This window comes from Cebus imitator, unplaced genomic scaffold, assembly GCF_001604975.1.
Source record: "Cebus imitator isolate Cc_AM_T3 unplaced genomic scaffold, Cebus_imitator-1.0 Scaffold449, whole genome shotgun sequence".
NCBI lineage: Eukaryota > Metazoa > Chordata > Mammalia > Primates > Cebidae > Cebus > Cebus imitator.
In genome coordinates, this window is record NW_016107764.1 from 1,541,235 (window position 1) to 1,566,579 (window position 25,345).

At 57.8% G+C, this 25,345-nt stretch overlaps 2 protein-coding genes across 2 annotated transcripts; both read right to left on the reverse strand.

Annotated features, from left to right (window-relative positions):
- Nucleotides 1–7,777: 7,777 nt before the first annotated feature.
- Nucleotides 7,778–11,865, reverse strand: LOC119466661 (secreted Ly-6/uPAR domain-containing protein 2-like). Its single transcript, XM_017511479.1, has 3 exons — nucleotides 11,726–11,865; nucleotides 8,457–8,555; nucleotides 7,778–8,162 (listed from the first exon to the last, which is right to left on the reverse strand). The coding sequence occupies exons 1-3, from the start codon at nucleotides 11,775–11,777 to the stop codon at nucleotides 8,026–8,028; spliced, it is 288 nt and encodes a 95-aa protein (XP_017366968.1). The 5' UTR covers nucleotides 11,778–11,865; the 3' UTR covers nucleotides 7,778–8,025.
- Nucleotides 11,866–16,215: 4,350 nt separating this feature from the next.
- Nucleotides 16,216–18,630, reverse strand: LYNX1 (Ly6/neurotoxin 1). Its single transcript, XM_017511478.2, has 4 exons — nucleotides 18,414–18,630; nucleotides 17,226–17,414; nucleotides 16,916–17,017; nucleotides 16,216–16,651 (listed from the first exon to the last, which is right to left on the reverse strand). The coding sequence occupies exons 2-4, from the start codon at nucleotides 17,275–17,277 to the stop codon at nucleotides 16,455–16,457; spliced, it is 351 nt and encodes a 116-aa protein (XP_017366967.1). The 5' UTR covers nucleotides 17,278–17,414; nucleotides 18,414–18,630; the 3' UTR covers nucleotides 16,216–16,454.
- Between the last annotated feature and the right edge of the window lie 6,715 nt (nucleotides 18,631–25,345).

Genomic DNA, 25,345 nt, shown 5'->3' on the forward strand with positions numbered 1-25,345 from the left:
GACCAGGATCAGGGCTCAGTGTGTGATCAGGAGCATGACTCAGCATGAAACAAGTGTCAGGGCTCAGCCTGTGACCAGGATCAGCGCTCAGTGTGTGATCAGGAGCAGGGCTCAGCATGTAACAAATGTCAGAGCTCAGCCTGTGAGTTGGATTGGGATCAGTGTGTAATCAGGATCAGGGCTCAGTGTGGGACCAGGGGTGGACTCCACCCACAGTAATGCTGCTGAACTGAGGAATTGTCAGGCTGCCACTGGAGCTGCTGACTTCAAGAAGTTACCTCTGAAGTGTGATCCAGGGATCAGATGGGGCCCTGGCACCTGCTCCCATGCCACTGCCTGTTTTCTGAGCACACTGGACCCTGCTGTGAGGCCTTCCTCAGATCCCTCTCCATGGCCAGGGTGAAGATTCAAGTCTGTCACCTAGAGGAACTCAGGTGGGGGAGGACAGCAGTGAGAGAGGCCATGCCCTGCTCCCTGGAAGTTTCTGGTGACAGGTCGCTGGGTCGGATGGTCCCCAGGGTGGGCTGGGCAGCTCAGCTTCCATGCTCTACCATGTCCCGTGCTATCCAGGGTCTGGCCACGGTCACCTGTGTCCCATCATCACCCCGTGTCCGCTCAGGCCCTGTGCCCGTCAGTGTCCTATGGTCGCCCCTACTCACTGTCTCACTCTTTCTGTTTTCACTCTTTATGTTGCTCCTGGGTCACCCCCAGCCTACAATGCAGGTTTGGGCTGAGCCATAATCATCTCAAAGTCCCCGAAGCAGAGGTGCCCACAGCATAAAACATGATGCGGTGAGAGGATGGGGAGGACCTCCTCAACTTGGGGAGGACCTACCTCTAAACTGGCTGGAGTTGGCCACATTCTGTTCCTGTCTGTTGGTGGAGACCGCCCTCAGCTCCCGCCCATGTGGGCCTGTTCAGTGCCAGCTTCATGGGAGCCTCAGGCTGGACCAGCTTCCATTGCTGGGAAGCAAATCACCCTGCACTTAGTGACTTAGAACAGCACCCATTTTTAGCTCCGGTCTTTCTCCCCATGTGGGCTCGGCTGGGCTCTCTGCTCAGGGTCCCACAGGCCACAGTCAAGGTGTGGCTGGGCTGGACTCCAGCCAGGAGGCTCTGGGAGGAATCTTCGTCCAGGCTTAGTTGGGTGCTGGCAGAATCCGGGACCTTGAGGTTGCAGGGCTGACGTCTCAGTTTCCTTGCTGGCATCCTCAGAGGCTGCTCTCTGCCCTAGGGCCCCGCTCCTCCTTGGGTGACCCCTCCGCCAGCCACACGTACTGCACCCTCCTCCAGCGTCAGTCCCTGCCTTCCTTTTCTGTCACTGGCAGACGTGCTCCATCCCTGGCTGCATCTTGCACCAAACGGTAAAACCCCGGTGTATGTCACGCTCTCTGCAAGTGCTGCCGTTCACCAGAGGTGGCTTCTGGCGTCTGCCCTTGCTTTCCCTCCTGCCCTTATAATGAAGCCTCTCACTGTCCCCAAAGCCTCACCTCACTGCCCATGGCCACCTCATCCCAGGGGAGGGTTGTGGAAGCTCATCGTGGCTGCCCATCTTTGTGGCTGATGGGACCCTCTGAGACTGGATGAACAGTTCCAGAATCCAGCCCTTGAGGGTCACCTGCAAGTGGTGCCTTCTGATGGGTCCTGAGGGAAGACTCTGGGAATGAGACCCCATACCCACTGCTCATCAGGGAGGCGGTGGGCTAGGGCCTGTGCGGGAGCCAGTGCCTCCACGTGTATACCTCCGCATGGTGGCCTGCGGCCAGGACACCCCGTGAGCCAGGACCCTGTGTGGCCAGCGGAGAAGTGGCTGCCTTGCCTGGATTCCCACCTTCCATATTCGGGAACTAGAAGCTGCCCCTGGACTCCAGGCCCCTGGGAAAGGGAGCTGTGGCTCTCCAGCCCTGCAGCCCCAGGCAGTGCCCTGGCACGGTTGGAGTGGAGGCCTGGGCCTTCCACCAATACCAGTTGGGCTCCCCGCTGGCCCCAAGCCACAGTGAAGTGCCACCAGGGCAGCACCGGGTGCCTGTCCCCTGCACCCAGGATGCCCTGCCTGTGCACAGCCCCGCCTGCTCTTTTGGTGGCTTCTCCTCCATCCTGTCACCCTGTCCACATTTTGTGCTGTGAGGACCTCTGCTTCGGGGCAGGAGGCCCCAGGCCAGTGTGGGAGGTTGTGGCCAAGCCTGGGCGGTTTCTGATCACATTAGTATGGAACGGCCTCATTTGTTTTCTTGCTTTAAAAAGAGGAACTCCTCTATTTGGGCAGCTTCCTGGGTGTACCGGGAGAAGGATGTGTCAAAATTTCAGGCCTGGCCGGGCGCGGCAGCTCACGCCTGTAACCTCAGCACTTTGGGAGGCCGAGGCGTTTGGATCACCTGAGGTCAGGAGTTCCAGACCAGCCTGGCCAACATGGCAAAACCCCGTCTTTACTAAAAAGAATTTAACTGGATGTGGTGGCACATGCCTGTAATCCCAGCTACATGGGAGGCTGAGGCAGGAGAATCACGTGAACCTGGGAGATGGAGGTTGCAGTGAGCCGAGATTGCACCATCGCACTCCAGTCTGGGTGATAGAGCGAAACTCCATCTAAAAAAATAAATATATATATAAAGTTCAGGCCTGGGGCACCCTTCCAGGCTGGATGCCAGCAAGGCTCAGGAAGGGCTGTCTGTGTCCTGTCAGGCCTGGGAGCTGTCTGGAAGGAGACAGGTTTAGAGGTGCTGAGTGGACAGGAGACAGTCCTGAGTGACACACAGCCCTGTAGGAGATGGCACTGCTCCCTCTGTGGCCTCGCCCCTGCACAGTCCCTCCCGATTTATGCTGGGAACACCCACCTTCACCAGAACCCGGAGGAGTTCTCTGTCTCTGCAGCTCCAGGGCCCGGGGCGCCTTCGTCCTCAGCCGCCCTCAGGGTGGTCTCCTCCACGCAGTTTCAAGGGCAGCCCCACCTGGGGGACGGCTCTCCCAGTCACCCTCCTGAGGGGCTCCAGCAGGGCAGACCAACGGCTCTTAAAGCAACGTTTCTATATGAAAAGAAACGGAGGCACAAACAGCACCAAGGGTTGTGTGTTGGAAAGAGGTCTCCCATGTCCTTCCAAAAGGGCTGTGCCCTACAGTGCCAGCCTGGGCACTCACGGAGGCGAGGTCGTCCAGTTTCATGATGAGAAAACTGGGGAACGTCTGCGCATGGTCTTTGTGCCACCGTTAGGAGCAGGGGGCTTGTTCACAATGAGAACGCGTGCCAGCTGCCCGTCCAGGGGGCTACTGTTCGTGGGAAACACCACGTTCTTTTCTTTCTTTTGTTCTGAGACAGAATCTTGCTCTGTCACCCAGGCCGGAGTGCGGCTCACTGTAGCCTTGGCCTCCAGGGTTCAAGTGATTCTCCTGCCTCAGCCTCCCGAGCAGCTGGGATTCCAGGCACATGCCACCACACCGGGATAACTTTTGTATTTTGGGTAGAGATGGGGTTTCACCATGATGGCCAGGCTGGTCTTGAACTCCTGACCTCAAGTGATCCGCCCCCCTCAGCCTCCCAAAGTGCTGGGACTGTCCTAGACCAGGACTTTCCATTCACGCTTCCAGGAAGATAAAGCAGCAAATAGCTATCACTTATTGAGGATCTTCCCAAAAGACCTGGTGGCTCTTCAGTAGAAATCGTTAGGGGGCACCTCAAGACTCAGCACCCGTAGCCTCAAAATTCGAAACTACGTTTTCAGAGGCCTGGCTCAACCCTAACCGAGTCCCCGCCTTGAAAGACCGACCTCACCTCAGACTCCAGCCCCAGGAGTGCCGGGGAGCACTGGGGTGACCTGCCCTTGGGTCTTTTGGCAACGTTTCAGGGAGCCAGCATTCACCCCAATGCTCGTGGCATCTTGCAGTTCTGTGGCCAGGGCTGATTTGTCCTGCGGGGTCGCATCTGTGACGCCGCAGAGGTCGGTCCGCGTCCCTCCTCGATACACAGCCTGGCTGCTGCCCCGCGCCGGGGTTTGCAAGGCTGCGTGGCGCCTCTCTGATTCTGAGTGCGGTTCAATTTCTCCTCCTTGGCTTGGCCACTTGATGGCTTTTTCTCCGAACACGCCGCTCATATCTGTTGTTCTCTGGGGATCTGGAAGGGTTATTTATCGTAAACCAAAAATAAAATTCTAAGGGACTCCAACCATCTCAATGGACCCTCCTCTCGACTAGGGTATCCAAAGTGAGCCTGAAAAACTGGCTCAGGCCATGACGGGAAAGGGCCCGACAGCCTCCTTATCCCCCTCTCTCTAGGAATTCGGGGAAGGCCGACCCGCACTGCCGTCCACATAGACCTTCAGTCTGTTGAGAAACATTTGCCAGCTCCTCTCTCGGAAGCCTGCTACCTGGAGGCTTCACCTATTGCTAAAAGCCTGGTCTCCACAACCCTCATCATCAGACATTCCTTTCCACCGACTCTAGGTCTTTAGATAATCTTAACTCTTTCAACCAATTGCCAATCAGAAAATTTTTAAATCCACCTGAAACCTGCAACACCCTGCTCTGTCTCCCAGAGTTGACCCGCCTTTCCAGATGGACCCAAATATGCTTTCCATGTATTTGACGGATGTCTTCAGTCTCCCTAAAATGTGTAGAACTAGACTGTGCCCAGCCACCTTGGACACATGTTCTCAGGGTCTCCCGTGTCACGGGCTATGGCCCCTCATATTTGGCTCAGAAGAAATGTCTTCAAATGTTTTACAGTGTTCGACTCTTTTCATGGACAGTATGTGCGGAGGGAATCGCGTGTTACATGCATGGGGCATATTTCCCAGTTTGTCTTGTCTTTCAGTTTGTTTACAGTATTCCTATTTTATTTTTTTAGATTTTTAGGTAGTATTTATGAATCCCAATCCAGTTTCGTGTCTTGTATTTCTTTTTAAAATTTTTTTCAATAGCTCTATTGAATATACTTTGTGTAGCATGCACTCCACCCGTTTGAAGTGTGTGATTCAGTGGTTTTTAGTATATGCACAGTTTGGGCACATTTTCTTCATCTTGAAAAGAAACCCTGAATGCTGTATCACCATTGTGGCTCCGTTCCTGTGAGACCGTGAAATGTTTATTTTGTGAGATTGTGAGATGGATATTTTGGTTTCCTGACATACAGCTCCTAACACCCTTGGACTCTCCAGAGTGACAAGGGCATCTTTCGTACACTAATGAGGGGACTGGTGACCGGGGGTCTCCAGGGAGCCTTGCGATGGGGGCTGGCAGGATTAGCGGGCTGGGACTCCAGCCCCACCCCCAGCCTTCAGGGGAGGGGTGGGGGCTGCAGGTTGGGTTGATCAGTGGCCGGTGGCTTAATCAATCATGCCTATGTAATGAAGCCTCCTCAGTAAATTTCCCAGAAGGACAGGGTTCAGGGAGCTTCCAGTGGCAGAATTCTCGCAGGTGCCTGGAGGTGGTGCTGGGAGAGCCTGGGAGCTCCTCGCCCGCGTGCCTGCCCTGGGTCTGCTCCCCGTGCTGTGCATTCGCACCTTCGTTACAGCCTGGGTCATAAATGGGTAAACGCAGCTCAGTGTGTCCCAGCATCCTGTGAGCCGCTCCAGCAAGTTGTGGGAACCCTGAGTCATGGCAGGTGGGTCAGAAGCATGGGCCACGCCCGGGACTTTCGACTGGCATCGGAAGTGAGGCTCGTCACAAGGGACTCGACCTGAGGGATCTGACGTGACCTCCTTGAGGATGGCGTCAGAATTGAGTTGAGAACACCCAGCCGGTGTCCACTGCAGGCTGGGTTGTTTGCTGGTGGAGAGAAATACACAGACGCCTTGGTTGTGGGGTGAAGCCCTGTACCGCAGGAAAAGCACACTGGTTTTTCCCTGTTTCTTTTTGTTTGTTTTTTAAGATGCAGTCTCGCTCTGTGGCCCAGGCTGGAGTGCAGCGTCGTGACCTCAGCTCACTGCAACCTCTGCCTCCCAGGTTTAAGCTATTCTCAGGTTCCCCTGTCGCTAGGATTACAGACATGTGCCACCACGCCTGGCTAATTTTTGTGTTTTTTGTGGAGACAGGGTCTCACCATGTTGCCCAGGCTGGTCTCAAACTCCTGACCTCAGGTGACCCACCCTCCTTGGCCTCCCCAAAGCGCTGGAATTACAGGCGTGAGCCGCCGGCCTCTCCCTGTTTCTTAATAACCACCGCCGCTCCCTGGAAACCACCCACCTCCTTTTCCTTCCCGTAGCGCTCCCTATTCCGGCCATTTCTGAGAAATAGACCCGGCCTCTGCTTGGCCTGTTGTGTGTGGCTTTTGTCACGTAGCGTCGTGTTTCCAAGGCCCCGTGTTTTGGCGTGGATCGGCGCTTCGTTCCTTTACGTGGCTGAATGATGTTCCGTGGTGTGGATCTGTCGTCTCTGCTGATCCGTCCATCAGCCGATGGGCATTTGGGTTTTTCCACCTTTTGCCCACCGTGGAAACCGCCGGGGCGAGTGTTTGTGCACAAGCTTTTGTGTGGCCGTGCGTTTGCGTCTCTTGGGCCGGGCCTAGGGGCGGAACTGCTGTGTTTACAGTGACTCTGTGTCCAATCCGTTCTGGAATGCGTCCCGCTTTTCTATTCTGAATTGTCTAGCATTTAAAAATCTCCTCTGATTCAGCTCGAATGCCTTTGGCAATGGCGAGAGAGGCGGGGATCCAACCTTACCCGGTTCCCTCCGCGGTGCCCGGCGGCGGTGGCTGCCAGCGTGCCCCGTCCCTCCCCTGCAGATCTGAGAGGCACTCCATTGTCTTGTCACCTCTATCTTGGGCTTATCTGGGCATCTCCAGGGCCCGGTTTGTGTTTTCCTCTGTGCCCGGGGCTACTCTGACAGTCGTCCTGCACCTAACTGTGGGTGGCCCTGCCTGGGACACCCTCTCCTTGTGGAGCAGCCTGACAATTACCTCAGGTGATTTCTCATGAGAACTTTGCCAAGGTGAGACCAAGAAAAACCACGGGAAGGGCCTGGCAGTGCTTTCTTGGCAGGTGATAATTCGGTGTGGGGGGCGGGGGAGGAGGGAGGGAGGGAGGGAGCCGCGTCTTGCAGTGTTGACTCGCCTCGGAGGGTCTCTTCGAGGGCACTACCGGGCTTACGTGGGGGTCTCATTCAGCCTCGGCGTTGGAAGCTCAGCCATGACACGATGTTTGCCTAGTGAGTGAACAGCTTCCACGTCCGCCCTGCGATGGGCAGCCACAGCTGCGTCACCTCAGCCGGATTCATCCCACTCCAGCGTCACTCCCCAGCGCCCTGCCCTGCGTGCTGGGTACCCAGGGGCCAAGAGGAGCTGGAGGTAGTGTTCCCTGCCAGAGCTGGGGGCTCCTCAAGAGGGGCAGGCCGGACCACTGGCCCAGGGGTTTCTGTGAGGGTGAGGATGCCCCAGCCCGCCTCGCCTCTTCCCTGCATCCTCCCCTCCCTGTCCAGAAGGCCTGCTGCAGCTGTCTTCGTCAAGGGCCCCGCCTCCCTTCCTCCACCTTGCACAGCCTCCATGTTGCAGCTGGGACATCCTTTCTCTGCGGCTCCCCACCTCCCGCTCTGGGGTGGGGGCTCCTCGTGGGCCCCAGCTCCACCTTCCACTGTGGCTGCTTCAGGAGCAGCAGCTGCCTGGGGGGCCTGGGCCCTGTGCCCTTCGGGCCTGACGGTTGGCTGGAGGTGGGAGGGCTGGTTTGTGATAAGGGCAGGTGGGGTTGGGGTGGGAGGGTTTAGCCTGGGGTGAGGGAGCAAGGCACCCCCACATCCACTCCACTCCACCCCAAGCCCAGGACAGCGGGCTCCACGCTCATGGACAGCTTGTGTCAAGTGATCCATTTTATTGGGGGGAGGTCAGGACTGGAAGGGATGGCAGGTCCTAAGGGCCCCAGGCTCGGACAGCAGCAGATTTAGGCAGGACTCCATGAAGGACCCCCGAGGACAAGGAGTGCTGGATGGTGATTGCCGAGGCCGCGAGGTGTGGTCTGGCCAGGCTCGAGGGAGGGCGGCCCTGAGCGCCAGGCCTGGGGTGGGGCCATGGGACCGAGCGTCCAAGGTCCTGGAGGAGGGCGGCCGTCACTGTTGGTTGCAGAGGTTGGCCTGGCAGCAAGCAATGGACACGTAGGGGCCCAGGCCCAGGTCGTGGATATTGGGGCAGCCCCTGTGGCATGACTTGGTGACCAGAGGCAAGTCCCCAGGGTTGTTCAGGCCCCCTGAATGGGCAGAAGAGAAACCGTGGAGCTCTCTGAGGCTCTGATGTGCCCAGACCCTGCCACCCCATCTGCCGTAGAGCTAGGGTCAGATGCCCCAGGTACATGAAGCATGCGGACACTCCTGGGGCAGACGTGGTGGCCCTTGCTCATGCCCTTCCCTGGACCTGGGTGGTGGACACTGCCCTCTGTGCTTCTGACTTCCTGGGAGCCTGGATCAGGCTCTGTCCCCCTCTGAGCCCACATCTTCCCATCTGGGCAAGAAGGGTGTGGGCAGCCCATGAGGTCCCCACTCACGGGTGGCAGTAGTGACGCAGTGGGTGGAGTCCCTGGGGCATCTGAACTCGCGGGAGCACCCTCTGAAGCCCTGGCACTGGTGACACCACATGGCTTGAGCTGCAGCCGCGGGCATGGGGACAGACAGGACAGAAACGGGGGGCGGGAGGCAGGTGTGGGCCACTTGTGCAGTGACGGCACCCACTCAGCTCTGCCCAGCACGCCATGTCCCTTCTCAGGGACCAGTCTCCCAACCCTGTGATTTGGCCCTCTCAGGAGCCGGGCCCCTGTCCCTCATCCTGGGGCGCCAGCTGTCCCTGCAGCTGGAGCCAGCTGGTTGCATCCTTGCCCAGGAAGGAGCCTCGGGCAGGTGGGGCCAGGCAGTGTGACGTCCCAGGGGAGTGGGGGTGCAGCAGCCTGGGCTGTTTGGGGTCCTGGGTGGGGGTGTGGGGGGAGGTGGAGGGCCCCTGAGACGCGATTGATGCTTGAGACCCCCGGGACTGGATTCTGAGATGATGGGACCGTTCCTGCCTCCACAGGGGGCCCAGGGCAAGGGCGACCAGGACGTGGCAGCGCCCAAGCAGCAGCAGGGAGTGGAAGCTCTGCCTCACTTTACCCAGGAGGACGGCAAGCTCAGGAGACACTAGCTCTTCCGCCAGTGCTGCTGTGGGTCTGCCCAGCCATCCTGATCTCTGCTTTGGGCACGGCCCCACCCCCGAAGCCCGCCAGCCCTCCTGGGCACCCCAGCAAGGACTTTCCTGCCTGCTCTCTGCCCCTCTGCGTCCCTGTCTCTGTCCTCTCCTCCCAGGTCGCCTTGCTCCATTTCCCAGCCTCAAACCCCCTCCCTCCCTCCCGCCCTGTCCTCACCACCCGGTTCGCACACCCAGGACTGGGTAAACAGAGTCCCTAATGCCTGCTGGCCCTGGGCCTGCTCCCTCTGCATAGAACCTGGAGGGTGGCAGGGCCGATGGTGTGACCACGGGACGTGAGGGCTGCTGTGTTACAGATACCCGGTGGGCGCTGGCCCTGGCTTCCTGTCGAGCTGTGCCCAGGCAGCCCAGCCTTGGGACGCCCTGTCCCCTCTCAGCCTGGCTGCCCCCCTCCTCACGGTTGCCAAAGGTGGAGAAGGGCTGGAGTCGGCCGCAGTCAGCCCAGCTCCAAGCCCGGGTTCCTGTCAGTGTGGCTCTGCACGCACCAGCGCTGAGCCGACTCAGACCTCAGCGCACGCCCGGCCCTGCCAGAGTCCTCCGGTCACCCCTGGATCCTGAGGATGGAATCCTCCACCGAGGCACCATGGAGAGGGTGACACAGACGGGAAGTTTCCTCCATGGCTGGCACCTGCCATCAGCTTTGGTCCCTCTGCCAGCCCCAGAGAGCAAGCTGAGACCACACCTTTGAGCAAGAAAGGTGGTGACAGCTGCCTCCAAGTCCCGCCCTGCCCCTTCCCACCAAAGTGGCTTGAAGCTTCCCTTGGCTGTCACATCCAACCCAGTGACAGCCAATAAGCTGGACATGCTCTGCTGGACACTGGCTGCCACAGGCCACAGCTGGCTGGGGTGAGGGGTAGCAGGGAAGACCGGCAGGAGACTGGGGCACCAGAAGGAAGAGGTGAGGATACGTGTGCCCAAGGGTGCCATGGAGAGAACCAGCCCCTGCCTGCCCCCCCTGCACACACCCACCCTCCCAACACCTCCCTGGCTTCAAACTTGCTGCTCCTTCTGCCCTCTGAGCAGACAAGCCCTAGTGCAAATGCCACCTCCTCCAGGAAGGCCTCATGGGTTTCCAGGGCAGAGTGAACAGCCTCGACTCTGACACACCCACTGCGAGCTGCATCGTCCTGCCCCAGTTGGCATCAGTGTCCCTGTTGCGTGTGACTGTGTTCAGGGCTCCCTCCTCACCCCTACCCAAGCATGAGGGCCTCTGAGGCAGGGTGGGGGGTTCTACCCACTCCTCAGTGCTCCCTCCCCTGCATGCAATGGGGCCCAGGAGAGGCTTTCGGGATGAATGAATTCCGGGGGTGGGGATGTTCAGGCTGGGTTATCAAGAAAAATAATTCTGTCCTTTATCAGAGGGTTTTCATTTTCATCAATGAGATTCTGAGGGAGGCAGAGAAAATTTTAGCTTCAAACAGGAAAGGCTGCGCGATGGTGACTGTGGGGACACAGGAACAGTGTTCAGACTGGTGCCTGACACACGGTGAGAGAGGGAGGGAGGGAGGGAGAGGGTGTTGGGGGGAGAGGAGAGGGGAGGAAGAGAGGGAGGAGGAGAGGAAGGAAGGGAAGGAATGAGAGGAAGAGAGAGGAGGAGGGGGAGCAGCAGGTGAGGGAAGGGAGCAGGAAAAGCTGGAGGGAAAACGGGGCAGTGGGATGGGCTCTGGGTGCCGCTGCATGGCTGGCGGCGGGCCTCCCCCATTGGGGACCCCTGTGCTGGCTCTGAAACAGGCTGGCCCCTCAGGGAGATCATGCTGTCCGTGGGTGGCAGAGAGCAGACGCCAAGCAACGACTGGGGATGTGGGTGTCCCTGAGAGAGGCTCCCCAGTCTTCCAGCTGGAAGAGCAGTGAGACAACTTGGGCCTGTTCCTCGAGGGGCAGGTGGGATTTCAGCAGGGGGGGGCCTCTGGGTCCGAGGGGAGTCTGTGGGCACGGGGCATCCAGGCGAAGGCTCCTGTGATGTGCCTCTCCCTGCCCGGGTGGCCACATGACCATATGTCCAGCCCTGATGGTGATGAAGGCTTTCTCCAGGTCACAAGAAGTCCCCAAGCTCCCCCTGTGTGTCTGGGACCTTCAGCACGGAGCTGGTCTCCCCTCCTGACCCTGCGGCAGTCCTCAGAGCCAGGGGGCAGAGGAGAGGACTCAGGAGGCGGGACCGCAGACGGGCGTGCAGGGCGACCTGATTTTCCTGGGGGAGGGAGGAGGGAGTCCAGGGAAAGTGGCCCCAGGAGACAAGCCAGCCGGCGGCCAGGCCCAGGAGGGCTGGTGGGGCACATTCAGAGTGCGCGTGCAGAGGTGCGCGTGTGACGGCGTCACTGTGGACGGAGAGGTCTCAGGAGAGGAAAGGAGGTTTGAACCAAGGGCTGTGCACCCTGAGAAGTGTCGAGGTCACTGCGGGGTCTGGGGCTGAGCTGGATGGGCCTGTGGGATTCCAGGAGGCTTTGGGAGGACAGCTGCAATGGCAGCTGGTGGGAGGATAGGAATGGGTTCTCCAAGGTGGCAGTTGCAGCCCAGGGCTGGGGGACAGGGGTTGGGCTAGAGCGACGGGGCCCTGAGCAGGTGGACCAGCCCTGGACTCACCCAGCGGCAAGCTCAGGACGGCGGCCAGCAGGAGCCCCTGGTGCAGCTGCATGTTCTCCTGGCGAGGTGGGGCTCTGGGCACCCTGGCCGGCTGCCTTATACCTGCTGGCACCCCGCCCTGGCCCTCACCCGCGCAACAGACTCTGCAGGTCTGAGTCGCCCAGCAGCCAGGCTTAGCCAAGGAGCCGGGCGGGGGTCCAGGCAGTCTGAGGCCAAGCTGGCCCCAGCGCTTGCTAGTTAGGCCTCCGGGCGGGCCTGTGTAACCTCATGAGCCATCTTTCCTTGTCCATAAGTAGGGATAACACTGGGTGACGGGATGGAGGATTCCATAAAACAGCCTGGCACCAGGCAGACGACTGCCATAGGCCAGTCTCCCTCAGCGGCTGGGAAGGAGGGTCTGGCACCAGCCACCAGCCCACCCCTTCCTCCTCAAAATGCACCTGAGGCTCAGGGCTGGGTGGAAGCCTGAGACCATCACCTGTACCTCACCCTAGAGTGAGCTGGATGAAAAGACCTCCTCCAGAGAGGCCGGAACTTTCCCACCTCATCCCTCCCAGGGCTGGGAGAGCCGAGGGAGCATGGCGTGAGCAGCCTCTCCGTCTTCTGTACAAGCAATCACAGCCACTGTCACACTGTGACTAATGTCCCGGGATCTGTGCGCAGGAGTGGGGGTGGGGGGGCAAAAGGGCCCTTGGTCATAAAAAGGGCCCCAAGGATAAAGTAAGAGCCCAGAAGGGACACCCTGGACAGTGGGAGCCGTCGGCGGTTCCTCCAAAGGCTGGTGAGGGGCTGGGGCCCCAAAGGGCCTGTCTGCAGCGAGTCAGCCCTGACCACCAGGGGCCTGTGTGTGTCTCTCGGGCTGCCCACATGGCTTCCATCCACGCTTCTGTCTGGGGGACTCCTTAGGGCTGCGAGGTGGGCCCAGAAGGAGGGAGATGCTGAAAGAGGGGCGGGTGGGTGCAAGTCCTCCGTCCCGGGCAGTCGAGAAGCTGGGGTCAGGGACTAGGCAGCCAGAGAGTTCAGAGATGGTGGGATGGGGTCCCGGGGTCCTGGGGTCCCACCCCAATTACCCAGCACCCCCAGCCTTCCCCAGGGACTTGTCTGCCCCTAGATGGCATGGGGGGTGGGCCTCTCTCCCATGGAACTGGGGGCAATACTCGGCAAGCCTGAGGAGCCCAGCCTCTCTCCCTCCCAGGCCTGGCTCTGAGGACAGGCCAGGCCTGGAGGAGGCAGGAAAAGCCCGGGGCCTGGACCGGGTGGGGTAGGCGGGAGAGCAGCTGCGTGGAGGCCGAGGCAGTGGGGCTGGAGAGAGATGATGAGAATCTGTTCATTTATTCACTGCTCAGTGAGATGCTGGCTGGACCTCTCCTGGGTGCTGGGTACATGGTGGGCCAGGAAGAGAGCGGCTGGGGGTGGAAGTCCATGTCCTGGTTAGGGTTAGGGCTAGGGCTAGGGTTAAGGTTAGGGCAAGCATTAGCAGCAGGGCATGGCCCTGGGAAGCACCTGGACCCCAGGACATAAGATGAGGGAGAGGCGCCATCTGTTCAGCCGACACCTATGCCCACCAGAGTGGTGGAACCAAGCACCCGCAGAAAAGCCTGACATGTCCAACGTGGGGGCCTCTCTGCTTCTTCTGACCGTTTTCAGGGTTTTAGAATTTTGAACCTAATCACCTTCATGAGAGAAGGCGAATCAGACACTACCTGGGGGAGGAGATGGCAGCCGGCCTGGCCCCACTTCCCCGGGACCCCCACCTGGAGGAAGCCTGCCCAGGGCTGCAGCCCCGCCCCCACAGACCCCAGGCCAGACCAGGGCTCCTGCTGGAGCCGGCTTCCTTGCCCATGCTGACCCGGCCACGTCCCCAGGTCCCACCCCAGGGTCACCGCCTGCAGCTCTCACATCTTCTTAGTGGCTGATTCCAGTTTCCAGGAGAAGGTATAACATCTAGGGAGCCAGAGCCGCCCAAGCAGCCACTCCTGAGCCGCTTGGAAACACAGACAGAGGCACAGACAGCCCTGGGCATGTACCTCATCAAGGGGCCCTCGGTTCTGCCGGCGAGATACCTTGAAGTGGGAACTGGACCCCTGGGGTGGCTGGTGCCTCTCTCTACTCCCACTTTGCCTGGCACCCACGGGCAGCACCAGGGCTTACGCTACGACCCAGGGCTTCTCAAACCTCCCGTTCCACATTGCTTCTTCTAAGCTTTCCATTTTGCAAACTCACCTACCCCTTCCCAGGCTTGGGGGTCCAAGGAACCCCAGCTGGTGGGAGAAGCGGCTGCACCATGGTGCCTGGGTGGTGAGAGGGCCAGGAGGTGCTACTGGGGGCAGCTGTTTCACCTCCCTGTGCCTCAGTTTCCTCCCCATCAAGGGGGCAGGATAATGGCTCCCATCCCGCAGGGCTTCTGGACAGTGCTCAGAGCCACAGTGCAGTGGGGGACCCACGTCCGCCGCCACCTTGATGGATACAGCGGGACCCATGTACTGGGGTGGCTTCTGCTGGTGCTGCCCGGACCCTGCTGCACACCGTGCGCTCCCCACGAGCGGGCCTGGCCAGCATTTGCTGAGTGCCTCCTGTGTGCTCTGTGCCAGGTGCCCAGGGCAGGCCAGCCACGCAGAACGGTCTGTGGTGCTGGGGACAGTGCTGTCAGTGTGGAGCTGGCGCAGGTCAGGGTCGGGGAACAGTGGACAGATGGAGGCAGGAGGCAGGGGCGAGAAGCTGCCCACTCCACCCATCAACACCACGGCACTCCAGCTCCTGCAGCTCCTTGTTCTCAGCTGCCGCTGAGCCCCGGGTGGCCAGGCCTCCTCCCCTTCACCCCACTGAGCCATGAGACAGGGAGGACCTGATCGGGGAGCCCCTCCCAGCCCTGGCCCAGGAAGTCACCCGATGGGACGAGAGGCTTGCGTGCGGCGCAGTGACTGCTCCCAGGCCTCCCACGGACAGGAGCCTTTGGGGCTGGAGGGCCCAAAGCCACTTCCCTCCCAGCAAACATCGCAAGGCCTTGCCGGCTGCAGCCAAGAGGCCTCAGGAGGCACCTGGCACCCTCACAGCCGCCCCAGGCCAGGCCTGCTCTGGGGGTAGGGGCGGGGGGAGTGCTGGCAGCAGCTCCTTCCCAGCTCTTGGCCTGTCTGTCGCCCTTCTTCCCTCTGGGGAGTCATGTTCCTCCCATTCCAGGCCTGTTCCCACACTGCCTTCCTCCAAGAGGAACCGGCCCCCCTCCTGTCCTCATGTCTTCAGGGCCGACAATCAGCCCCAGCCCCAGGAGTAGCATGCAGGCCTGCCTGCAGACTGGCTGCCAGGAGACCCCTGGGTTGCAGACTCTCCTCCCCCATCCCCCAGGGTCCCACATCAAAGCTCTCAAGATGCAATTTTCAGCAGGGGCTCCCCTGACCAGGACCACACTTTGGGGCAGGGGCAGTCACTGCATGGTCTGTTTCCATCCTGCCCATGCAGGACAGCTTGAAGTGCTGGGAGGGCTCCTCCGAGGACACCAGAGCCGGGGGCACTGGTCAGGCGGGGGCCTCAGGTGCAGCATGACTGATGGCACTAAAAGGTCTCATGCCCCCACTGGCCCCATTCCCTGGGAGTCCCTGGGAGTCTCCACCCCAGCTGGGGCTTCTGCCCCACCCTCCCTGCCAAAGCAGTCCCAGGTGCAAGGCGCTGGGGCACCCACTCACTAACCCAGTCCTGCTGTGGGGAGAGGCTGGGTCTCCGCCCTCCCCACCCCCACCCTCTCGTGGCCACAAGAGGGTGGCACGCTCCCACCTCCCCACGCCCTCGCCTGCCCCCCAGCTGCTCCTGACCCCCGGCTCATGGGTGCAGCCCCCAGCCCTGCTCCACCAGGCCCTGCTGTGGTTGGGGACCAGGCCTCAGCAGGCCACCTGCACTGCCCTGCCCCTTTCCCTCCCTACCCAGAATAGCACTGGCCTGGGCAGCGACCAGGACACACCAAATATAGCACAGCCCAGCTCCTGCCAGCCTCAGGCCCGGCGCCCTCCCTGTGAGGGGGGGGAAAGGTCAAGGGGTTTCACTGAGCAAGAGGACACAGACCCCCTTACTGGACCTGGAGAAGACTCTGCAGCGTCGGGGGTCTTGGGGGCCTGCTGAGGCAGAGCCGCCCCCTCCCCTGCGAGGGGTGGCTCCCAGGCGGCCTGGCAGCCTTCCTAGCACAGGGACGGTGCCCAAGGCCTTCCTCCCACAGCCGGGTCCCGCACCCGCCCGGCAGCTCCTGGCCTCACGAGGAAGCATGGCAGCCGTCCTCCGCCTGGAAGAGCTCTTCCTCCTGAGTCCCCCCAAGTTCCTTGTCTTCCCCTGCCCCAGCACAGCGTGGGCAGGCGGAGGCAGGGCCTTCCCGGAAGGTGGGCTTGGTCACAGCATCCATCTGCTCAGTGCTCCTCGCCTGACTGGGACCCTCCCCATAAACAGCACTGCGCCAGAAGCCCCCAGCCCTGGACAGGCAAGGGGCTGAGCCCACCAAGGCCAGACGCTTTTGGGACCCCACACATCAGCCTTTAGGAAGCCAAAGGTCAAGGCCTGGAAGTGAGGTCACGTGGTGGCTGGGGGAGAGGCGGCTGGGGTCAGGCGTCCTCTTGCCCACAGGCCCAGGTCCTGGGCATGGCTGAGGAGGTCTCAGGGAGGGTGGAGAGTGAGGCAGGGCGAGCGGGGTGCGAGGGTGCAGCCGTGTCTCCCGAGAGCTTTGTTCTTGACTGGGTCTGCCTGGGGGGTTTTAGAGCAGACCCCAGAGGGTGGCCAAGAAGATGGGGGCCAGGGCCAGGGTCGCTGGGGCCGCAAAGCCGGCGCCGTTACAGAGGTCGTATTGGCAGCAAGAGGTGGTGGACGCGTGCTTGGAGTAGCCATCGTACACGGTCTCGAAGCAGCTGGGTACGCAGGACTTGCTCACCTTCATCCTGGTGGGGGTGTAGTCTGCAGGGGGGTGGGTCGGTGAGCCAGCTCCCCGTAGAGGGTTGGGGGCACAGCCGGCCCCACCCAGCATGCAAGGCCATGAGGGGAGAGCCCTCAGCTTGGAGCTTCACGACAGGATCCGGGGACAGGCCTCCTTCCTCAGGACTCAACATGCTCAGGGGCAGAGAACAGGCCTCCTTCCTCAGGACCCGACATGCTCAGGGGCAGGGCAGAACCTGCCCCCCATGCTCCCCAGGCAGGGCCACGCAGGGCCTCCAGACTCACAGGTGCGCGTGGTCATGCAGTAGGCAACCATAGCTGGGCAGCGCATGGGGTTGAAGCAATTGTCTCCGTTGTAGGCACACACGTGGCAGTCCAGGGCCTGGGCTGGGCCGGCAGATGGGCGGGAAGGGAACAGGGGTCACAGAACAGGAGAGTCCCCTACTCCAGACACCAGAGCCCAGCCCATCACCTTCCCCAGGGCAGGGGGCTGGAAGGAGGGGTGGCTGCTGGGATTTCTGGCCTCTTTCCCTACTTTCAGCCCACCTACCCTCAACATGGGCCTGTCCATCCCTCTGTCCTTTGGCCATCTTACCCACAGGTAGGCCCATGAGGGCCACCAGGAACAGGGTGAGCAGGGGCGTCATGGCTGCAGGCAGGAGGGCAGCGTGGAAGTGGGGAGGTGGACAGCAGACAGCCCTGGATCCAACTCAGGGTGGTGCGCGGAGTACGTGGTGCTGGGCCTGCCTCCCACAGCTGCCAGTCTAGAGGGAGTGCCACAGCCCTACACAGCGGGGAGCAAAGACAGGCAGTCAGTGCTGGGCCCTGACGGACCCATGGGGGCCTGGGCATGGATGAGGGTGGGCAGAGGGGCCACCCAACTCAGTGGGTGTCAGGGAAGGTTTCCCAGAGGAGAAAACACTTGGGATCGGACAGGAGGGGAGAAGAGGTCAGGTCATTCCAATCAGAGAGCAGCACCTGCAAAAGCTCAAAACAGCCTGTAGTGCTGGACAGGGGAGGGATGGGAGGAGGATGAGGGGCAGTGTCAGAGAAGGAGTGGGGGTGGGCAGTGCTAAGGGGAGGCAGAGGGGCCTTAAATACCAGCCCCAAACAAGGGCTTTACCCAGGGGATGGTTGCTGCAGAGGTCCTATGGGAACTGGTCTTCGCCCCCATTCCACACAGGGCCCTGGGGACGGATGACTGGCCACGGCAGGACTGGGCCCGAGGCCTGGGTCTCTTCTTGCTGTCTCCCTCCCCTCTGCTCCTGGAGTGTCCCTACTTGGTGCCCCTTCTTTCAGGAAGACCTCCAGAGCCCTGATTAGGGCTGTCTGAGTCCTTGGCCACTGCAGAAGCTCCCCAGCAGTGATGAGCTGTGCCCAGCTTGTGGGGAATGCATTTTCAGCGCCCCCGGGGAGGACACTTGGGCCAGACCGGAAGAAGCAGGCTGGGTCTGGTGTTTGGAATGCGGATGCCTCCTCTCTGGAAAGAGGTTTACAGCGGGGAGGTGGGGGTTGGATTATGATTCCCCATCCCCCGCGGGGATACTCAGCCGTCGATCCCCGTCCTGGAGGACTAAATTAGACTTATCCTGTCCTGAAAACAACAAATCTGTTTTTCATGACACATTTGCCAGGCCAACCCCAGGATGCCAAAGACCAGAGTCGGGCGAGGCCTGCGGCTCGGAGCTTCCCGCCCCCTCTCGGAGAGCCCCGCCCCAAAGACTGCAGTCCCGGGTCGAGGGGAGGGCTCTGGGCGCGAGCAGAGCTATTACGGTGACCTCACCTGTGACCTTCACCACCTTGAGGCACCGCCGCGCCTGCGAGTCCCCGCGGCCGCTCGCCAGTAGGTGCCTCCCTCGGTCAGACTGTACGCGCGTCTGTGTGCCCCGCAGCACCGGTGCCGCATCGGCAAATGCCCACCGCAGGCCCAGCCCCAGTCCCGCCCCCGGAACGACCCGCCCAGCCAGAGCTCCCCACAGGCCCCGCCCCGGCTCCGCCTCCGTGGCTACGCACCAAGCCAAGCTCACCGCAGGCCCCGCCCCTGCCCCGCCCTTTCCCCGCCTCCCGAGCCAAGCACCAACCCAAGATCACCGCCAGCCCCCGCCGCGGCCCCGCCTCCTGGGCTACTAACCAAGCGGAGCTTACTGCAGGCTCCGCCCCCGCCCCGCCTCCTGGGCTACCCACCAAGCGAAGCTCACCTCAGGCCCCGCCCCTTCCCCGCCCCTTCCCCGCCTCCCAAGCCAAGGACCAACCCGAGATCACCGCCAGCCCCCGCCGCGTCCCCGCCTCCCGGGCTACTAACCAAGCCGAGCTCACTGCAGGCACCGCCCCCGCCCCGCCCCCGGACGGCCGGTTCGCACGGCGAGCGCTGGGACACTGACGCCGGCCCGGGAACCTGGATCTCCAGCAGAGGCCGTGGGGCAGTGACTCCCCGGCGACCCTCAGACCCACGTGTTCTGCCGGGACACTGCGCAGACCATCTTCACCCGGACCCGCGGCAGCCCAGCCTTCCCCGCAGCCGCCTCCGCCCGCTCGGTCACGCCGCGTGGCTCGCCGCCCCCGCCCCGCGCTCCTCCCGCGCAGTCCCAGCAGCTCCGGAGCAGGCGCCCTTCACCCGCGGGGTCCCTGGCGCCGCCGCCTCGCTGCTCCTGGCCTGCGCCCGCTCAGCCTCCACGCTGGTGCCCCCTAGCAAAGCTGGAAGGCAGCCCCGGAAGGCAGCCCCGTGCTGCGGGGTCCTCTCACCATCATAATGCTAATGTGAATAATTATCTTTACATTAAAGACTTACATTGTTGGTTCTGTTTTTGGCAAAATGTAATAGAATTTCATGGGTCCTAAAGCTTTCATTTTTTTCTAACGTGAGAAAGAAGATAAAACATTTTCTTTTCTCATTTTTTACTTTAAAACATTTTCGCGGGCCTGAGGTGCAGAATACCCCATGTCTGCTGGGCAAGCGGGCTCTGGTTCCGGGAAACCCCTGGGTCCCGGCACACTAGGCCAGTGGGTCGTTCTGTTTGCCGAGAGGTAATGCGCGCCCTAGCGTGCCAGGAGCCAGGGAGAGGGCAGACAATAAAACCAGCAGACGTTCCAGAATATTCCCACCCGATGGAGCTCACACTCTGGTGGGAGAAGAGGCGTAAAATGAACAAACAGGTCAGAACCGGAGTGTGTGGCAGGCTTCAGCCTCAGACCGCTATGAATTAACCCTCCAGCCTTAACTAAATACGAGGCCAAATACACAAAACAACGCGTTTTTAGCTATAACTCAGCAGTGGACGGGCAACACAGGGCAGTGATCCCTGAAAGAACCGACGCAAATGAAGTGAGCTGCAGGATGGGGGCAGGGAGGGGCCTAGAGAGAGCCCAGGGCCTCCGGATGAGCAGAGTGGAGCATCCTGGCAGGGCGGCTGAAGTCACAGGACAGGAGGCTGGAGAGGAAAGAGCAACGGACAGGGGAGGAGGGAGAGGCCCAGAGGCTTCCCTGAGTCCTTAGTGCAGGACCAGTTATGGCAGCATTTGAGGAACCTCCCCCAAAACATGGAAGGAACCGCTGGCAAGGAGCCGTAAACAATTCCCAGAGCTCACCCTGGTGGGAAGCGTGCTCCGGGGTGCAGGGGGAGGAGAAGCCCATCGTGCACCCGCCATCCAGCTGTGGCCTCAGAAAGGAACCACCTCAAAGGCCAGTCAGATCAGCCCCAGGCTAAAGACCAAATTCAGCCCAAGCAGCAAAGCATCAATGCATGCCTTGAAAGGATCTGTCTCCAAGTAACTTAATTGCATCCAAGAAAAAAACCTTAAAATTATTTAAAGGAAGGCTGGGTGCCGTAGTTTAGGCCTGTAATCCCAGAACTTTGGAAGGCTGAGACCCGCAGATCACCTGAGATTGGGAGTTTGAGACTAGCCTGATCAACATAGAGAACCCCCATCTCTACTAAAAATACAAAAAGTTAGCCCGGCATGGTGACGCATGCCTGTAATCCCAGCTACTTGGGAGGCTGAGGCAGGAGAATTGCTTGAACCTGGGAGGTGGAAGTTGCGGCGGGCGGAGGTCACGCCATTGCATTCCAGCACTTCAGCCTGGGCAACAAGAGTGAAACTCCATCTTTATTTAAAAGAATACAGAGACAGCCCCACTCCCATCAATACAAAATTCATTCAGTAGAATGTCTGACATCAAATGCACGTCACCAGGCATGCAAAGAAACAGGAAAATTGGAGCCACATGGGCAGAAAACATGAGTCACACAGAGGAAGTCTTAGTAGGCAAGCATGTTAACACAGATTTTGTGGGTTTGAAAAGCATGAACATATATAATGGGGGCATAGCAGTTTTAAAAGACACAAATCAAACTTCTGAAAATGAGAAATAGGTTTAACGTGAAAAATGCACAGTGTGGGATCAACAACAGATTACAGACGACAGGTGAGCGAACGGAAGCGCAGCATTAGAAACTACTAAGAAGGAATCACAGGGCCAGGGGCGCTGGCTCACACGTGGAACCCCAGCACTTTGGGAGGCCAAGGTGGGCATATCACGAGGTCAGGAGTTCGAGACCAGCCTGGGCAACATGATGAAACCCCCATCTCTACTAAAAATACAAAAATTAGCCAGGTGTGGTGGCACATGCCTGTAATCCCAGCTACTTGGGAGGCTGAGGCAGGAGAATTTTGCTGGAACTCAGGAGGTGGAGGTTTCAGTGAGTCAAGATCACGCCACTGCGCTCCAGCCTGGGTGACAGAGCAAGACTCTGTCTCAAATATATATATGTGTGTGTGTGTGTGTGTGTATACACACACACATACATATACACACACACACATATACATATTTACACACACAATAAAATAAAATAAAAATATAAAGGAATCACAGAAGAAAAGCCAAGACTGCCAGTGCGAACAGAGCCTGTGGGAGCTGCGGGCTGCTCTCTTGTGGGTAACACTCCCATGGGCACCGAGGAAGGAGAACTGTGCAGACCCCAGGCACAATTAGTGCCTGAAGTATAACTCACTGCTCACTATATCTACCTTATATATAATCATCAGTATATCTACCTTATATATAATCATGCTTAGTCCCGTATAATCTTTCTAGATAATCATGTAATAACTCACTGCTTACTATATCTAGCTTATGTATATATAATCATGCTTAGTTCCATATAATCTTTCTATATAATCATATAACGGATGTAGTCGGAGCTGTACCGACACATTTAGTGCTGATTTATAGAATCCTTCCAAAGAACCACATAGTAGTCTGTAGTAGGAGGAATGCCTAGAGCAGTCACAGAACAGAAGCAGTACATGGGAAAACAGGCAGACCAGGACGAGAACCAAAGACCCAGGCGGTGGTGTCCCTGCCTGAAAGGGCACACGCTGTATGGCAGGCTTGGAGCAGGAGCCTCTCCTCCTGATAAAGGAGTTGTAGCACCTTGCATCCAGTTCCTGTGGAAAGTAGACCTCAGGCCTGAGATCCTGGAAGTAACCGAGGGAGAGGAACCCCTCTGTGTGACCAGTCACGGCGGCTGTACACCCTGTCAGTCTTTTCTCACTTCTGTGCTAGCGCAGATCATCCTCCCATAAATATCTTAAGAGAAGAGCACAAGTCTGTCAGCTCCCACTGCATTGGCTTACAGTATCCTTCTGTTAGAAACCCTTTGAAGTCTCCAGCCTGCAAATAAGAAGTGTTGCGCACGACACCTGTTGCACACAGCCCACCTCCTTGCCTCGGTGACCTTATGGGGGTGGACCCCTTTTCTATACATGACCCTCTACTACTGCGCACGGCACAGCCCCCTACTGTGCACGGCCCACGTCTCTGCCCAGGTGACATAATGGGGTGGCCCCCTTGCTTGTGACTCACATGATTGTGATTATATATACCCTATCACTAAGCCTGTAGATGATGACCTCACTCACGACCCTGCCCCCTGCTTGTACCTAATATGCAGATGCTTCTGAGCGTTCAGGGCCTCGCCTGTCTCTGCTCATAGGCAGCGTGGCCCCCTGAGTCCAGATACTCTTCTCCAGTTCTTCGGTGTCCTGTCTCTACTTCTCGGATCCTGCACCTCAGTGCAGCATAAGGGACACCCCATGACCCTGTGGGGCCAACAGCCCTGCACTCTCTGTGTGCCATTAGGGTCACAGAAGAGAGGAAGAAGGGACAGGAGCAGATATGCAGGAAACAGTTGCCAAGATGTTTTCAAATTTGCCGCAAAGCGTAAACCTGCAGAATCCAGGGATTCAGTGAACAGCTAAGCATAGAAATATGAAGAATGCTGCATCAGAGAGTCATCACCCAATTGCTTTGCACTATGACAGAGAAAAAAATGAAAAACAGACATTATGTACAGAATATTCTTGTCAGTAACAATCCCAGCTGGGACAGTGAAGCAGCGTTCAAAACACAAAACAAACAGAAATTCCACCTGTCAATTTGAAATTACAGGTATTGATCGACTTACGACCTATGCAACTTATGACCATTCGACTTTACGACCACAATTGCTAGCCACGACTGCTCCGCATCTGGCAGCACAAACGTTGCCCAGCTGGGCGTACGACAGTGCGGACCAGCTTCCGGCAGCACTACCATCTCCTCGTGCACCATTTCAACTGTTATCCCAGACTCGGTACAGCAATTTGTGTTTTGTGTCTTGGATATTTTTCATCAACCCCCCCCAATAAACTTCTTATACATTTCGAAGCAATGGACCCAAACATCGAATGATTTGCAAGGATTGAACGGATGGCACACGATGTGTTTCGTCCGTATCGTGAAATTTATGAAGAAAAAAAGAAACATACAATTCAGACAAAGCTCACCATGTTTATGAAAAAACCAACTCCGGTAACCCCAACTGCTGCCTCAGATGACGACATCAGTGATCCGCAGCCAAGCACCAGTGGCCGATAAAATGTTTCGTACATGTTTATGTATTTTGATATGTTTTGCAATTGGGAAAATGTTTCCTATGGTATTTTTTACACCTGTATTTTGTATTTTTGTATGCACCTGTATTTTGTAATTTTGTATGTTTTACAAATATTAAACCAGTTGTACTGGTAATGCAGTGTTTTACTTAAACCTGACGAATGTAAAAATAAGAAACAAAATGGTGTAGAGATGATACAAATGGCAAAAAATGAACAAAGAGAATTATGATATATAACAATAATGAAAGAAAATTATGATATATATCAATAATTAAAGAAAATTATGACAAAATATGACTTAAAGATTTTTATAACATCATTTCACAGTAGTGTACATATAACCTACTCGACTTACGACCAAATCATGTTACGACCGGTCTGTCGGAACCAATCGTGGTCGTAAGTCGAGCACTAGCTGTAAATGCCCAGCATAAATGAAGGTGAATCAAAGACTTTTTCAGATGCATAAATGCAGAAAAGGTGCAGCACTGGCAGACAGGCACTGGAAGAAACGTGAAGGCAGCGGCTCCCAGCCTTTTTGGCACTGCGGACTCATCTTGTGGAAGACAATTTTTCCTGGGACTGGAGGCAGGGGGATGGTTTTGGGATGGTTCAAGCACGTTCCATTTACTGTGCGCTTTATATCTATTATTATGACATTGTAATACATATTGGAACAATTGTACAACTCACTATCATGCAAGATCGGTGGGGGCCCTGAGCTTGCTTTCCTGCAACTAGATGGCCCCACCGGGTGTGATGGGAGCCAGTGACAGATCACCAGGCATTAGCTTCTCATGAGGAGCACGCAACCTGGATCCCCCGCATCTGTAGCTCTCAGTAGGGTTTGCCCACCTGTGAGAATCTAATGCCGCAACTACAGATGACGCTTCCCTTGCCCATGTGCCCGCCAGCCACTCACCTCCTGCTGTGGGGCCCGGCTCCCAACCCGTCTTTGACCAAGGGGTTGGGCACCTTTGTGTTAAAGGAAGGTCGTTCAGGCGGACATATGGATCTACACCAAGGACTAAAGGATACCAGAAACAGGAACTAGAAGGCAGTTTTTTTCTTACTGTTGAATCACGTTAAAAGTTGACTACCTAAAGCAAAAATAATAACAATGTGTTAAGGACTTTCTAGCAAATGTAGAAGTAAATTATATGATAATAGTAGCACAGGCTGAGCACCGTGGCTTGCGCCTGTAATCCCAGAACTTTGGGAGGCGAAGGCAAGTGGATCGCTGGAGCCCAGGAGGTCAAGACCAACCTTGTCTGGGCAACGTAGAAAGACCTCGTCTCTACAAAAAATACAAACAAATTAGTGGGTGTGGTGGGACACACCTGTGTGGTTGCACCCAGGAGGTGGGTGAGAGAATTGCTTGAGCCCAGGAGACGAAGATTGCAGTGAGCTGTGATCACACTACTGCACTGAAGCCTGGATCTTATCACCACATAGATTGTAGCATAGTATATCTTAAAATGAATAAAACATTAGTACAAATTGACCAGGAGAGAGACAATGGAAGTTCACTGTTGTAGATTTATTCTACTCTATGTGAAATGGTCTACTATTTCTTGAAGGTAGAGTAGTAAGTCAAAGGTGTATGCCAAGACACTAAAGTGTCATTAAAAAATGACAAAGAAAAAAGCAAAAATCAAAGAGCTCTGGTTAACGAATCAAAGAATGTGATGAGATAGAATCATTTAGAAAAACACATGTTGCCGGGCTCAGTGACTCATGCCTATAATCCCAGCTCCTGGCCAACATGGTGAAACC